This window comes from Pseudorasbora parva, chromosome 19, assembly GCF_024679245.1.
Source record: "Pseudorasbora parva isolate DD20220531a chromosome 19, ASM2467924v1, whole genome shotgun sequence".
NCBI classification, from domain to species: Eukaryota; Metazoa; Chordata; class Actinopteri; order Cypriniformes; family Gobionidae; genus Pseudorasbora; species Pseudorasbora parva.
Genome location: NC_090190.1, coordinates 7,952,834 through 7,969,533, shown reverse-complemented (window position 1 = coordinate 7,969,533; position 16,700 = coordinate 7,952,834). Strand labels below are relative to the sequence as shown.

The 16,700-nt window shown below is 36.1% G+C and overlaps 1 protein-coding gene across 3 annotated transcripts in view; it reads right to left on the bottom strand.

Annotated features, from left to right (window-relative positions):
* col16a1 (collagen, type XVI, alpha 1) overlaps positions 1-16,700 on the bottom strand; it is a 101,532-nt gene that overhangs the window by 39,795 nt on the left and 45,037 nt on the right. For all 3 annotated transcript variants that reach the window (XM_067425827.1, XM_067425829.1, XM_067425828.1), the window contains 27 exons: positions 16,168-16,224; positions 15,815-15,850; positions 14,329-14,373; positions 14,152-14,190; positions 13,984-14,046; positions 13,252-13,296; positions 13,021-13,116; positions 11,426-11,464; positions 11,246-11,290; positions 10,926-10,961; positions 9,751-9,873; positions 8,978-9,013; positions 7,064-7,099; positions 6,848-6,958; positions 6,458-6,502; positions 4,834-4,869; positions 4,676-4,729; positions 3,169-3,219; positions 2,987-3,082; positions 2,825-2,860; positions 2,620-2,727; positions 2,254-2,376; positions 1,220-1,273; positions 1,079-1,120; positions 890-925; positions 246-299; positions 80-148 (listed from right to left, as the gene is read on the bottom strand). In XM_067425827.1, the coding sequence (XP_067281928.1) occupies positions 80-148; positions 246-299; positions 890-925; positions 1,079-1,120; positions 1,220-1,273; positions 2,254-2,376; positions 2,620-2,727; positions 2,825-2,860; positions 2,987-3,082; positions 3,169-3,219; positions 4,676-4,729; positions 4,834-4,869; positions 6,458-6,502; positions 6,848-6,958; positions 7,064-7,099; positions 8,978-9,013; positions 9,751-9,873; positions 10,926-10,961; positions 11,246-11,290; positions 11,426-11,464; positions 13,021-13,116; positions 13,252-13,296; positions 13,984-14,046; positions 14,152-14,190; positions 14,329-14,373; positions 15,815-15,850; positions 16,168-16,224 (1,611 nt within the window). The remainder of the gene's footprint in view (positions 1-79; positions 149-245; positions 300-889; positions 926-1,078; positions 1,121-1,219; positions 1,274-2,253; positions 2,377-2,619; positions 2,728-2,824; positions 2,861-2,986; positions 3,083-3,168; positions 3,220-4,675; positions 4,730-4,833; positions 4,870-6,457; positions 6,503-6,847; positions 6,959-7,063; positions 7,100-8,977; positions 9,014-9,750; positions 9,874-10,925; positions 10,962-11,245; positions 11,291-11,425; positions 11,465-13,020; positions 13,117-13,251; positions 13,297-13,983; positions 14,047-14,151; positions 14,191-14,328; positions 14,374-15,814; positions 15,851-16,167; positions 16,225-16,700) is intronic.

Sequence of the window (16,700 nt, the reverse complement as noted above, 5' to 3'; positions counted from 1 at the left end):
AGCACAAAAACAAAAACAAAACAAAATGGCTGCCTCCCTGGCTATAGGGAAAATCTTCCTGTCCATGTCATGCTCTTACCGGAGGTCCGATTTGTCCTATTCCCATTGGCCCTTGTGGCCCTGGTGGTCCCATCTCTCCGTTTGGACCCTATTTATATCAAGCAATACATTAGGATAATAGTGAGGTCAGTGTCCAGTGTCTCTTTTGGACTGTAGAGTATTTTGTCATTGCGTTGGTGATCTACCCTTTGTCCCACTGGTCCCATCGGCCCTGCGGGTCCTTGACGGCCTTCTGGACCCTATCGGACAAACATGACTGTCTCCACACTTAGTTTTTACATGTGATGCATATTAAATAGGGCTTAGTAAGATTTTGTTTTTCTTTTGTTAAGAAAACAAAACTTTTTTGCAGCAAAGAAGCATTAAATTGATCAAAAATGACAGTAAAGATGTTTATAATATTACAGGATTTCTGTTCCAAATAAATGCTGTTCTCTGGAGTGTTTCTTGAGCTAATAAACTCTGCCTATTAGAATGATCTCTGAAGGACATATGACACTGAAGACTGGGGTAATGATGATTTGCCATCACAGGGATGAATTACATTTTAAAATATATAAAAATACAAAACAGTACATTTAACTAGGAATAATATTTCACAATACTATCGTGTTTACTGTATTTCTGATCAAATCAATGCATCCTTGGAGAGCAAAAGAAAATCATTTGCCGCCAACTCCAAACTTTTGAATGGTATACATGTATCAGATAACAGTAGACAAGAAAAAATACAGAGAATTCAAAGAGAAGAACAATCTGCTAATTTGCAGACTCAAGAGACCACATCCGTGTGAACACCAAAGAACAAGATACTTTTTTTTGCACTTACAGCAGCTCCGGGAAAACCTCTAGGTCCCTGCTCACCCTGAGTGGGAACATCAAAGTATTACAAAAGGCTGGTGCATTCAAGGAATTATTTAAATGCAACAGAGACCTGTACATTTCTCTAAAAATAGTAGTATAAATTAATATTAAGTAATAAAGTTTTTCTGACTGATTACAATAGCTTTTCATTCACCTGCAGTCCTGGAAGGCCAATACCTGCAGGCCCAGCATCGCCCTAATGAAATAAACATAAGCATCATTCAACAGCCACTCTTATAATTCTAGCACACAAATGTGACTGATGTATTCACATTAGTCAAGTTTGAAACTTTACCTGACTTCCTTTGAGCCCTGGAGGTCCCTGAACACCAGGTGGCCCTGGTCGACCCTACAGAATAAAGATAATGAAAAAGGAGTCCAGATTTTGTTTTCCTTTACATTTTTTACAATCATCAAATGAATCACTGAGGGCAGACATCATGCATTCCATCCTGGTACGATCTGACATTTATTCTAGCGATACAATATTTCCAGATACCTCAAAACATGCAACAATATGATTACGATTTGATTTGATTTGGTCTGCAACAGATGTACTTCAAATTACTGACAGTTTGATTTTCATCTCAGTTTTAGGGTCACAGTTTCGGTTCGGTTCAGTATGTGCTATGTTCAGTGGAAAAAGAACTACTGTAAAATACATATAAAGAAAATGAGAACAAATAAACAAACTACAAGCAACAACACACATAAATACAACAGAGCAAAGACACAAATAAGAAAAGATGAGCTTTTCAGTTTTTAGCTATATAAGTTGAATAAAGTAATCAAATGTAAAATAACAGCATATAATCTTCACTATTTAAATAAAGATTAATCATTATATAAGTTACAAAAGCAATTCAGTCAAGAGCAGTCTTTAGCTTTTTTTTGTTTTTGTTTGATTAATATAAAAAAAATTTATAGAAAAAAAAAACATTTAAAAAGTGGCTGCTGTCACTGTGCTATAATGCACGGATCCAATACACTCATACTAATACACACGCACTTCTTTCTCAACTGTTTACATTCACTTAAGACATAACCTACTATTTTTTGCTAGGATACCAAAAAGGGCATGTTCATTTCTTGTGTGAATTTGTCTGTTCATGCACAAGACTTGAAAGGGAACTCAATATTTGAACACTTTCTGAGACACGGCTTAGAAAAGTAACAGCACACCTCTCCTCAACAAGTAGCTGTAGCACAAACTGTGTTCTCATACGTACAATATTTGAAGATAAGAGCTTGTTTCAAACCCTATGTTTGTGCCATTGTCATAGCAAACATGAATTAAGAAAGCATGCATTTGTAAAGAAAAACCTGCACCTGTTTCCCATCTCTGCCCTCGCCTGGCAAACCTGGCTCTCCTCTCTCTCCCTTGGGTCCAGGTAATCCAGCAACATTGGCATTTCCTTCAGAGAGTGATTGACAGCTGTAACACGCATCTCCCTGGCGATACAGACACAGATGCAATAAGAAAAGACAGAAAGCTTTCAAAATCGCAAGGGAGCAGAAATCCAGATGGTCAAGAGTTCTCATCATGCGAGATGTTGCCCTATACATTAGTCGTATAATACCTTACTTCTTAAGGTGTAATCAATTATATCGACATGATTAATGATTATTTCAATATCCAGTTATAGTGCATAATTTAAGACAATATAATTAATATGTGACCACATGATCAAAGACCTTTTCTCCTTTTAGTCCATTAAGGCCGTTCCTGCCTGGCTCTCCATGAGATCCTGGGGCTCCAGGAGTCCCAGCCACACCTGGGTCTCCCTGTAAACCCTGATCACCCTACAGACATACAATTAAATTTAATTCCTAGAAAAAGCTCCTATATTGTAAACACAATATTATTTCCACTGCTTTTAAAAAAAAATTATTCACTTACTTTCTCTCCTTTGAAACCTTGAAGACCCGGTGGCCCCTGTTGAGACATATTTTGTAAGCAAAGTCAGTGTGTTTTAGGCTCCTTAATAATCATTTAAAAAAGTACACTAATACACTAAGAATCTCCTCCGATATAGTGAGATCATAAAATAATCATGCTTACCTGTTTGCCCTCAACTCCTTCTCCTGCAAACTTTATCGTAGATGGGCCACTTCCCACTTCAGAGGCAGTGGTTTGGCACACACCACACGAGTCTCCCTTTAATACAAGGCACATTTATACAATGTGAGCACATCCATACACTTATAATGAAGAAGAGTAAACCACAGCGTGAAAACACGTACCTTTTCACCTTTTAGACCAGGTGTTCCTAGACCAGGTTGGCCAGGATCACCCTGTAAAAAAATGAGACCAGTAGTGAAAATGTATCCATTTTGGACTCAATTTAATACATTTTAAATAATAAATTACATTATAAGTTTACCAATTTGAGAGATACTCTTAATTGAAATGTAAACATTTAGAATCTTACCCACGGTTTCGCATACAAATCTAAAATCTAGTCACAGACAAATTTTAAGCATGTTTGATCTGTTTTAACTAAAAGCAACTTGTACTGAGATATCTTAAAATATCTCAGTGCCATTGTTTTTTCTCAAAATGCACAGCAGTAATGTTTTTTTTTCTTAGGCATGTTTATAACAGCTACTTAAAAGTCCTAATAGAAATGAGGCCTAATCCTGGCTTAATGCCCTAATCGGACAGGACTAGTTTTTCAGGGGGACATTCAAGAAATTTGTGTTTCACAGACGTACTTTGCAAATTTAATCCCACCCAAATCTGCCAAGTCTGTGTTTTTCTCACACAACCTCAGTAAAATTATAAAAACTTCAGTAAAAACTGGAAAAAAAAGTGCAAATGACCTACTATTTTTTTCGGCAAACTGGGCAGTCCTCTGAGAAAATATAATCCCGCCCGAATGTGAAAGTCTATAATTGCAGATGTAATTTTCTGACATACCTAAGCTTTAATTTCAATATATATGGGATCAGACAAACGTAGAATTAGAGCTGGGCCATATCTAAAAAAAATGATATCATGATATTGTCTTTTTTTTTAAACGATATTCAATATCTATCTCGATATGTTTGCAATTGCTTTTAATAAAAAACAACAACAACAAAAAAAAACATGATTTTGCGATCATTAAAAACAACAAAAACTATTTAGATGGAACTTAATTAAATGCAAAAGAGTTGTACGTTTAGTGAACAGATTAGGATGACCAAAATCTTATTTCATGATACGAGTAAATTAATATTTTTTTTTAATGTACTTTTATAATCATAATATAGATTTTTAATTGTATCTTAATAACAGTGAAACTCAAGCTGATCTCCAAATATTTGTGTAAAACCCAAAGATCATGTTATCCAGTATAAATTGAGATGATCACAAGAGTGTCTTGTTATTATTATAAAATTATATTATATAAATATAATATATACAAAAATAATTCATGGTGTTTCTTTTTTAGCATTTTAAAAAAATGCTTTTTTAGTATTTTTTAGTTTTTGGACTACCCCTGTATATTAATTATGCACACTACCGTTAAAAATATTGGGGTTGGTAAGCAATACAGGAATATTGTGAAATGTTATTAGTTGAAATATCCCTGACAGGTAAACTACACTCAGATACACAGTCTTTCAGCAATTATTCATCAGATTCTTTGTATTGTATTTGTCTCTTCCACTACTTTCACCATCTCTGTTTCCTGGTGCTGCGATGTCCAATCAACACACTTTACAGTTAATGCAGGATAACAAACTCTGAGTTGAGCTTAATCACCTTGGCTCCTTTATTTCCATCTTTCCCACTCGGCCCTCTTGGACCAGGTTTGCCCTAAAAACATTAACATCCGCATATTAATCTAATGCTGAGGTCAGTCATGAATCACAGATGCAAGTTAAAAAACATATAAATATGAATATAAAATAGTTGCTTACCGTTTTCCCCTCATTTCCTCTGCTGCCTGCATTCCCCTGTAACCAAACAGGATGTCAAAAGTCGGAAACAATCAACTTGGATGAATGAAAGTGGAAAAACATATAAAACTTCTGTCCACACCTTATTGTTTCCAAAATTACTATATTACTTATATAATGAATTTGCAGGTCATAAAAATTCTAGATAGTTTCCCTTCAAATATACATACTCTTAAAAGTAAAGGTTCCAAAAGATGGCTTTCACAGCAATGCCATTGAACAACCATTTTCAGTGAACAGTTCTAAAAGGTGCAGTGTGTAATATTTATGAGGAACTATTGACAAAAATGCAATATAATATACATAACTATGTTTTCAGTGGTGTATAAATGTAACCCCTACTGTTCGGACCGGGACTCGAACCCGGGTCCGCCGGCATGAGAGTCGGACGCTTTAACAAGGAGGCTAAAGGCTGCAACCTCTAGTGTCAGTCGCTAGAGCGTCTCTTGAGGTCAGAGGAGTGAGGTTTACTCGCACAGCAACTACTACTAGCTGGCCTCCGTTACATTAAGATCTTACATAATGTTTTTATTACCTTAGAATTAGCCATTTCTATCTACATACACCGCGGGTCCCCTTATTGTGAAGTCACCATTTTGTTTCTACAGTAGCCCTAAATGGACAAACTGATTTACAGAGCGCTAGCTACTCTCTGCTGTCTCAGAGGATGACATTTTTGTCCTGTGCCAGCCACCATAGCTTCTCTATGTGCTTCGAAAGGAAAAGGTGGGTGGTGGGCGATTGCAATTCGCAACCTCACTGCTAGATGGCGCTAAAATTTACACAGTGTACCTTCATTTTAATAATCTAAACAACCTTTTTCCACTATAAAGAACCTTTTGTACAATGGAAAGGTTCCAAGAAAGTTACAAGTTCTGTATGGAACCATTAGCCGCTTTTCCACCATCGAGACCACTCTCATTGCTTAACGTGACAGTTCAACCAAAAATGAAAATGCTTATCGTTAATTACTCACCCTCATGCCGTTCCAAACCTGTAATATCTGTAATGAGAATGGTTTGTAATGCCATGCTGAACCAAGCTCAAATTAGAATCGTTCGGCCGGACGGTGGAAAAGTGGCTTTTGGCGCCAATGAAGAACCTTTCATTTTTATGACAAATGGACAATGGCTACAAGAAGTGTTTGGACACCTAAGCAACACTTTTAATTGTATGACTATCGCTGCACTGAGGGAAAAAAAGCAATTGGCATCGGAAAACAAATGACACCTTCTCAAAGCCAACTTTTTGCAAGTACTTTTCACCATCTGGTCCCGAGGTCATTTTAAATGGATGTGTGAAGTCAGTTTCTCTCCACCCAGGTGCCCTAGAGAGCAACCACAGGTGTATTTCTTCACATTAAGTATAAAGATGTTTCACTAAATCTGACAACCAACTTATTTTTGTGCAATGTTTTTCCAGTAACACAATAACATCCATACATTTAAGCATCTCTAGTGTCCAAAACCTCTTTGGGGTTACTGTAGGTGCACGTATACCCATCTATAAAAGTGTTTAACAGCCTCAAAACCATTGAAATGGTAGAAATGCAGCTACCTAGTGAATAAATACCCATTAGGTTTACCTTTTCCCCTTTTAGTCCAGCAAAGCCACTCGGCCCCGGTTCTCCCTGTACATCAAATAAAACAAAAGGAAAGAAAAAGAAAAGCAGACGTGATCAGTGCATGTTTTCTTGTTTAACAGACAAGAAATTAAAGCCTTGGCTGGTTAATTCCCCAATCTGTCATTACAATATTTTTCATTTGTGCCTGAAGCGTATATCTGAGCCAAATGTGTGGAGTTGTCTGTGATTATGCACGAGCCAATATATCTACACAACCATATGCAACCTCTGAAGTGGATATCAAAAACTGTTTGCATTGTAATTTACTGCACTTGAAGACTTGAAGTGATGCAGAAGTTTTTAAAATGCTGAGAGTGAGATGTCAATGAGGAAACACTCCACAACATTCACCTGCTCTCCTTTCTGTCCAACACCTGGATCTCCCTTCTCTCCCTTTTTAGCACCATTCAAAATTCCAGCTGGAATATCTCCAATGTTAGGGCAGCCGGAACATGATTCACCCTAGCAGAGCGAAGATGGCAAGACTTTAAGAGAAGTTGCAAAATTAAGTTGCAACGTCAAGTAATTCACAAACAGTGGAAAGATTCTTCATCTCTTTCGACACACCTTTTCACCTTTGGCCCCATCGGCTCCTGGCTCCCCCTGAGAATAAATGAATAAATAAAAATTACTTAGGCAGTAGTTTAGTCTGGAATACACACTGCTGTCTTTTTTTTTTTGAGGAAAAGCTCTCTAACAGTAAGCAGTTTTTGACATAAAATTGAAGGCATATTTAATTGTCTGTGTGTGTGTGTGTGTGTGTGTGTGTGTGTGTGTGTGTGTGTGTGTGTGTGTGTGTGTGTATGGTCATATTGTTGACTTTGGATTGATAAATGAATAAAATAATTTCAAGTAAACTGACTAATAGTTACTTTCCAGTTCCTAGAACAAAATAAGGTAAAAAACTGCAAACATACGGTCAATTTCAGAACTCAAAGCTTTCTTCGCAGTCCACAAAAAACAAAACATTAAAAACTAAGGGCCAGATTTACTAAACAGGGCAAATGAACATTAGACCATAATCCCATAAAAGTGGAGTGGAAAGTTATGTGGGTGATCTACTGAGAATTCAATGCACAAATGGAAGGACACAGGCACAGCCTTTTTATTTATATTATGAACAAATGCAATCTACCAAGAGCAGTGCAAATTAAATATAACGTGACTTGGCAGACGTATGTTCGGATAGCGTCTTCTTGAGGAGATAATTCTCTAGCAGCAAATGGGTTACCCCCCCTGTAGTCAATAATTGTATCCCTTAAAACTCATCTTTGATCAACAAAATGGCATATTTAAAACATTTTAAAAAATGTAATGATATGTTAATGATATGCAAAATCCCAGCAGCACAATGATGTCACTGGTTACATGGTAGTTTGTGACGTAAGAAACACTTTTTTTCACTGCAGTTTTAAAGGGAAAATACTCAGTAGACTTATGAATTTGCACATGGTTTGTCTTAAAGCATTTTATAAACACCACATAGACATACAATATAAACACCATTAAAGCATTTTTTTCTTTAAGACATGCTTTTTGGGTGTTAAAAGCGCATAAATGACAGTAAACTGACTACATTATGATTAACTTAAATAATCTCCTCCTATACATTTTTCATCTGAAAGAGAAACTCCTACAAATGCATATGCAATAAGACTGTCCCCACGACTTTTCATCTCTAATTTTTCACTGCGTGTCTTTAGTAAATCCTTACAGTAGCTGGCGCAAGCTGTTAAAAATGGCTCGTTATAAAGTAGCTTGTGATGGAATAAAACATTATGGCGCATATTTCCACATCAACAACAGGTATACAATGTCCTGGCCTGGCCAGTAATTAAGTAATAAGAAGGAATTTGGAAACATACTAATAGTATGAAGTGCTTATTATGCAAAGAGGGTATTTACACTAAAGCCTGAAATGTAAAGTAGCAAAAACAGCCAATTAATTCTAAGGGTCAAAGAGAGGGTGGAAAATGGTAATGCAAGCTAAATTATGACTAGTTTTAATGCAAGAAATCTTGATTAACATTATAAGTGGACCTCAGGGGAACAAAATACGATGATCGAAAAAAGAACATGCACATACACACACACATTTTAAAATTTGAGGAAAATGTGAGAGCATTTTCCCATGGAAAAACAGCCTTTCTGATGCTAGAGTAGCTTATTGTTTTCATTCAAAAGACAGTGGCTGGTGCTTTATGAATGCCCAATTTTATTAGTCATCTTTATAATAGTATTTGCATGTGATCCTAGGGTACTTATATACAACAAACAGTGCTGGACACATATCACATGCTGAAGTGTAATACTTAAGTATAAGGGTTTGCTGGAAAATCCGTGAAGGGGCAACAGTATTAGCGATGCTTGCCTTAGCAAAGGAATTATGATATTCCCCCTCTATTCATGCATACATTCATGTGTTATACTCATTATATGGGCTTCTATGTAGTAAGAAACAAGTAAGCAGTAAAGGCACACCTTCTCTCCCGCTTTGCCAGCCAGTCCTGCAGGGCCCTGTGAAAAGAGAGCCATATCCGTATTAGCATCAGTCTCCCTAATCATGACACTAATGTCATCCTAGCTGACCGCAGCTTCCCCACTGAAAATGTCCTGCATTTGCGCCCTGCCACTTTCTGCATCCCATGCTCTAGCTCTTTGTCGCATAACTAGGTATGAGGAATAGATTGTGATGGTATTGAAAATCATTACAGAGAAATGCGAACAAGCGCTTTCAGGTATGCCACATAGAATATTTTTGTCAGAATTTATCTGTCTCATTCTGAGGAAGTGAATGGAGAAATCTTAATGGGCTAAAAATGGAAGGGCCTTTACCGTAGTGACTGAGTAAAATGGAATCTGACGTGGAAAGTGGTCTAAACTTTAAGGGCTGGGGAGTTGTTGGATTTCATGGATAATAGAGACCTGAATGTTTCTGAAGCTATAATAAAGCATGATAGAATATCTGTTCACCCTACGCGAGTGTAGTAGAACGGTGACAGCATTACTAAAATAGTGAAAAAGACCTAGCTGATTGTTGGCTTGTTTCATTGAGCTTGGTAAACACAAATATATGGTGGGCCCACTGAGGTGAACATTATCTTTTTGCAACGATAAAGTGCCTACCAGGCACAGATGTAATTTAAAAAAAGTATTGGGATGCTACACAGAGACATTAAATCATTTTTAGTTTTTTTTAGTTTTTTTTGTGGTAAACACAAGTTTTTCTCGAGTTGGTTTTGGAGTGAACTCACAGGTGGGCCATGCTCTCCTTTGCCTGGGGCCCCTGGTTCTCCTTTAGGCCCCTGCTTGCTCTGAAAAGGCACGGTGTTGCCAGACTCTGAAGAGACCACTTGACATGGTTCACACGCATCTCCCTACAAAAAAATAAAAATCCGGTCATCATTTATAAGTATTTGTATTGTTCCAAACCTATATAACTCTAGACTGGATGCCAAGCGAACTTAGCCCCGCCCATAACATTTGAGGTCAGGAAGTTCAGTCTGGACTTGATCCGTTGTGGAGCAACTATGCTCGAACCAGAGCTGTTCAGACCAATCAAATTGTCAGGGCGGGCTTTATACGATGGTGGATAGATGATCAACAGTAACGTAATCATCCATGTTACCAAAGAGCAATTGGGTCTTGTCGAGTTCTAATCCTAAACTGAGAATTTTTTCGTATATGGATTCACCTTTACTATTTCTCTCAAAAATACGATTGTGTTGGTAAATACTCTGTGTATGCTTATTTTTTGTTTTTGTTTAGATCGTTGACACATCTTCTTCATCCAGCATGCAGTTGAATTCTGTTGACAACTACTCCACTGCTCTTATTGGTTGTTGGTCTATCCAATTGAGTGCAGAGGCATTTTCTTTCCTGGTTCGGTTGAAACACGACTCAGAATCAGAATCAGAATCAGAATCAAACTCTTATTCTGACTAGCATATTCTGACTAGAATCTGAGTATGACGACATCAGGCTAGTATAAAGGAGAAAAATTTAAGGTAATCCGAAGCATTAAAATGACTAATTGGAAATTTTACTAAAACTAAAAATTAAATAAAAATAATTAAACATAAATAGTAATGCAAATAAAAATACCAAAACCAAATAAGGCGATGATAATAAATAAATAAATAAATAAATAAATATATATATATATATATATATATATATATATATATATATATATATATATATATATATATATAATTTAATAGTGAAAATATAAATATAAAAAATATAATATAAGGGTTTGGAACAACATGATAAAATAAAGAGTAAACATTTTTATGGTGAACTGTCCCTTTAAATAGAAAAAAAGCAATAACAAGCAAGAATATTGACTTTCTCTGAATTCTGAGCAGACTCCACACGTAATAACAGTTTTCATGCAGATTCTGAAATTGAGACTGCTTTGGCTTACCTTCTCGCCTTTAGGTCCCCAAGGACCTCTCGGACCCTGTCAGCAAAACAAAACACATCATTGGGTATGCATGAAGATTAGAACCGCAGAAGCTCATTGAGTTGCAAATGCAAATTATGTGCTGATAGCTCCAGTGGTAATAAAACTAATTATGGTGCTGATGATAGCAAACACATTTTGTCCCTTACAGTGACAGAACAATCAGTATAGTGATAGAAAATCAGGATAATTAGCATCTTCCGTCTTAGCAATTCAGCACACACCATCATTTCACACTGACATCTCTCCACAGGTCAAAATGGGGAAAAAAATGCACTTACAGGTTCTCCAGGCTTTCCGTCTACACCAGGTATCCCAGAATTCCCCTAGACGTGTACAGAATATTTGGTTATTAGCATATATGACACTGCAAAAGACAAGTTAACATCTTCAACAATTGGGGTCAAAGCAAGAAAGCATTCATTTAGTTCAGTCTCAATAATAACAGATGATAGACATACTTTCTCCCCTTTAGATCCTGCAGGTCCACCAGGGGGCCCCTGTGAGAAAAAGAAAACTGTTTAGGCTGCGTACTGCACACTATTGAGTGCAGATATTTGTGTAGGCCAAAACCCGGATACAAGTTAGCATGTTAGCTCTTCTTGTTTCATCGTCCTGAAGTTAGGGTTTTTGTTTTTTTTAATGGGTTTATGGTTAAATGCTTGAAATAAGGTCTGTGTTGAAAAAAATCGCAAGATATTTTCATGTTTCATTCCATGATATAAAATACATCAGTATTATTGTCTTAGGATTTTTTTAAAAGCTTGTTTACTAGTCTTGTAAAATGCGGTTGCTAACAAGTGGCTAAATGGAACTACATCATCAGCCGAAACGGGTGAACTCATCTACTCACTTGTTAGCTTTCACAGCCTTTCAGGGAAAACGTTTCTAAAAAAGACTGAGAAAGTTGGCGGAAGCTTAGTGATGTGACGTTGAAGTCATGTGACCGTGGTGTAGTTCGTTAATAGCTCACATTTAGCTTTTGATTTCTGCTGATTTTATATGCTTGAAAATTCATAAAAGTAAAAAAAAATATATATATATATATATATATATATATATATATATATATATATATATATATATATATATATATATATATATATATATATATATATATAACAAATTATATGTTATTTATTTAATTCATTGTTAATTATTCAATTATATACTACTGTTCAAAAGTTTGGGGTTGGTAAGATGTTTTTGAAATAAGTACCATACTCGACAAATATGCATTTATTTGATCAAAAATACATTAAAAACAGTTATATTGTGAATATCACAATTTGAAATGTTTTCTACTTTAATACATTTAAAATGTAATTCATTTATTTATGTGATGGCAAAGTTAAATTTTCCCTTTTTTAATTGCTTTTTTTTTAACTTGCTAAGTATTATTTAATCTTACTGAACCCAAACTTTTGAACTGTAGTGTAAAAAAGTACACTATAGGACAGTAAAAAATGTAAAAATTAAATTTTGATGCAATGTTTTTTTTTACAATTCTGATATACATATATCAGTTTATATATATATATTTTCAAAAACTTGTACTTTGAATCCCATTTTATAAAGTTTACGTTTTCAAGCCCCTAAAACACTGATGTAGTGTACGGCCCTGCCTAATCCAGACATGTTATTGTAGTATGCTATTCTGAATATAGCCTTATTATATTATAAGTCTTATTATAATAATATAGAATTATTATATTATAAATAGTATATATATTATTAAATAATATTTTAGAATTTTTGCTATTTTTTTTTTGCCAATTTAGTAAAAAGTAGGAAAGTATACAGTATATTGTCAGAACAAAATGTTTTGAACAAAAACTGATTAATAACAAAAGAAAAGAGATACATTCTCCGAAAATGTGTCTTGGTAGCTGCAGCTCTCCTATTTTCTGCTAATTAACACAATTTTTGGATTTCTATCCAACAGACTCAAAAACAATACACTAGAATACAATTTAGTAATTTTGAAAGGTATTAAAACCTTCATTTAAATTGTCTATAGAATGTATTTAAATAATGAACATGATGAAATTCCTACTGGTGGTCCTGGTTTCCCAACTCCAGGCAGTCCAGGAAGGCCTGGGCGACCTGGTTCCCCTGCAAGCCCCTCTGGACCGACTACACCAGGAACGCCCTGTGAATCGATCAGACTTGAGAAACGCTGGATGTGCATAACAAACACTAAAGATAATAATACCACAACCTAGAGTTCATTTAAAGTATCCCAGTAAACCATTAAATAAATCCCAAGAGGATCAGTCCGTTTTACCTTTTGTCCTTTGGGGCCCACCACGCAAATAGGATTAGCTCGACCCTATGGCAGCCAAGACCAATAAAAGATCATTAGCTTGAGTTCATCTCAAACACTGGCATTAGCAGTATCACACTTCTTACATAACAACCCTCCAACAGAAATCAAACAAGTCAGCCCACCGATGACTTGAGGCTTAGATAGATAAACAGTTTTAAAGGCGAATTCCAAGTATGCATTAGCCAGCTTGGCCATATTCACTATCCCCTTAGCATGCTTTGTTTAGGGAATAGAAAAGATTAAGCGTAATACGACCCGACTATCCATTTAAAAGAATCAATGAGACTGCATTGATTTGTTGCTCTTTGTTGGCTTATGTAATCTATGCAGCATTAAGAAGATTTAACACCCAAAGAGATATCTAATGAAAAGAAAAGGCAGCAGTGAGTATATGGGTATGAGTACAATACATAATGCCTTTCGCAGTAGAGCGCTATATATGGAGCCACTTTAAACAATATAAAAGGAAAGAGACTCTTGCATCCTCTTAAAGTTAAAATATGCGCACAGAGACAGTGTGCATGTAATGGATTACGCGGTCGGTCATGATTTTTTGAATACACTTCAGCAGGGAGAAAATGAAATATATCAACATGTCTAAAGGAGGGAGGCATGTGCATAAACAATGTACTTAAAACAGGGCATACATATGCGCATGTTTGAGTTTCACATCAAATGCTAGTCACTTACATCTTTGCCTGGACTTCCGGCCAGACCTGGGGCGCCGACTTCTCCTTTCTCCCCTTTGTCCCCCTGAGTACGTATATGAGAGAAACAGACAGAAAAGAAGAGAAAAGTAAGTGGCAAGCTCTAGCACAATCATACACATCATACCAATGCCGTGCCTTCTTCCTTTACCTTCACTCCTACAGCTTCCCCCCAGTTGGCAGCCAGACCCTGAAACGAAAGAGAATGAGAAATGGGCAAATCAATAGCCAGAAATAGTATCAAGATATCACCTCTGCTTCAGTGAAGCCTGTTGAACAAAAATTCGATCGCCTCTTTCTAAAAGACAAGGTTGGCACACACACTTACCGACTCTCCCTTCTCTCCTTTCTGCCCTATAGGACCTTCTAAGCACTAGAACACACAGATACAGCAAGTAATTCATTTACATGCAGGAGAGTCAAAACATCTGAGACCATGAAAATCTGGGATTGTTAATCTAATTTAAACCTGGAAATAATACTAAAATAGGACTTTATTCATCAAATTAATTGCAATTTAATTGCACATCAAATTTGGCTGAGAAATTACCCCCTAAAGATAAAACATTATTGTGTTAAATGAGAAAAGCATAAAATAATATTTTGATATAAAAGCAAAAGTAGTCCAAGGCACTCGATAGGTGTATTGAGAAAGTTAAAAAGCCTTTATTTGTTCATAGGCTTAAACATTTAAAAATTGGCAGGTACACCTAATATTTTGATATATATCAGGTAATATTTTCATTGGCAATATTGTGTCTATAATATAACGCAATATTAAAGGGTTAGTTCACCCAAAAATGAAAATTAGCTCATGATTTACTCGCCTTCAAGTCATCCTAGGTGTATATGACATTCTTCTTTCAGACGAACACAATCTGAGTTATAAAAAATGTCCTGGCTCTTCCAAGTTTCATAATGGCAGTGACTGTTGGGTAATTTCAGAAGTCCATAAAAGTGCATCTATACATCAAATAACAGCTCCACGCGGCTCCGGGAGGTTGATAAAGACCTTCTGCAGCGAAGTGATGCATTTGTGTAAGAAAAATATCCATTTTTAAAACTTAATAATGTAAATTATCTAGCTTCCGGCCGATCGCGTTCCTTATTCCACTTATGGAAAAAGTGTAGCACCTCTATAGCAGTTTAAAACGCTTACGCTACATCTGCCCGCTACACTTTTTCCATAAGTTGAATACGGAAGGCGATTCTTATCGAATCTTTCCCTTTAAAGGCCTTTATTAACCACCCGGAGCCATGTGGAGCAGTTATGATGGACAGATGCACTTTTATGGACTTCAAAAATGACCCAACAGTCACTGCCATTATAAAGCATTGAAGAGCCAGGAAATGTTTAATACAACTCAGAAATTCAAAAGAATAATGTCATATACACATAGGATGACTTTAGGGTGAGTTCATCATTTTCATTTTTGGGTAAACTAACCCTTTAACTTATTATTTATTGAACTGTGTAAAATCAATATCACATTTGCACTTGTGCTATTCAGGACAACAAAAATCACTTGTTTGTTACTAGTGTGATATTGCTTCACTATATAATAATATAAATACAAGACAAAAACTAGAATTTAGTTGGCATTCTAGCGACATTCTATCTGTGAGTTGTCCTGCATCATATTTGTCAACAATCAACTTGACAATAAAATTTAAGATGGACTACTTAGGTTTGTGGTGGTTATATGCGTTCAAAATTTAACAAGTTAATTTGAGTTTACTTTAAAACAGGACAGTTTATTCAACTAGGGACCAGTCAGTGCCAGAATGCAAATGCAAAAACCATATTGACTCACTCGTCCAGGAACTCCAGCACCAGTACAGTCCATTCCCTGTGAGATCAAACATTTTATATGAACAACATCACATACAGCTTCAGTCTTGCTTTTGAGATGACTTGTTTCAGTCCCCATCCGGAAGACTCGTAATATATTGTCTATTCAGGGTTATGCAAGAGATGATGCCAGTAATAATACAAGTTTTGAGTAGTCAGCCAAGCTGGAACACTGGCAAAGTAGCTAGCTCCTAATGAGGCATTTGTATAAAATGCCAAAATAAAATGCGCTGCAATCATTTGTTCCAGGCAAGCCTGGACTTAGAGTGGGATTTTGCACACAAACATACTTGTTCAAAGATTGACATTTCTTACCCGGTCTCCCTTCTCTCCTTTGAGGCCTGACTGACCCGCATAGCCCTCCTGGATAACCTACAATATACAATAAAGAACTCAATGTTTTGCAGGTATATAACACAGGGTCATATTCTGGCAAGGGCCAAAAGCGAAATAAATAAATAAACATATACAGTGAATGTGTTTACTGTGCCAAGATTTACATTTTTTACATGCATATATAACAGAGCATGTGACGTGGTGATAAAAAGCCTTGATTAATCCTTGACACTGTGCAATATTTGGCACTGCACAAAAAAAAATCTGCCATTTTTCTTCCAAGCAAAATGCATTAAGAACAAGTAACACAGTGCATGTGGCTTTGCATGTGCATTGGTAGCTGATTCTCATAAAATTCCTCCAAAGTAGCAGAAGGTCTGGCGAACCTTTAAACATTTACACTTTACAAGCATCATAAATCCTTGCCAGATTTTTCAAAGATGTAAATGCATCTCTTTCCAAGGGCGAGATAACACTGCACGCAGCACTCATGCACACTCATGCATGCAAAT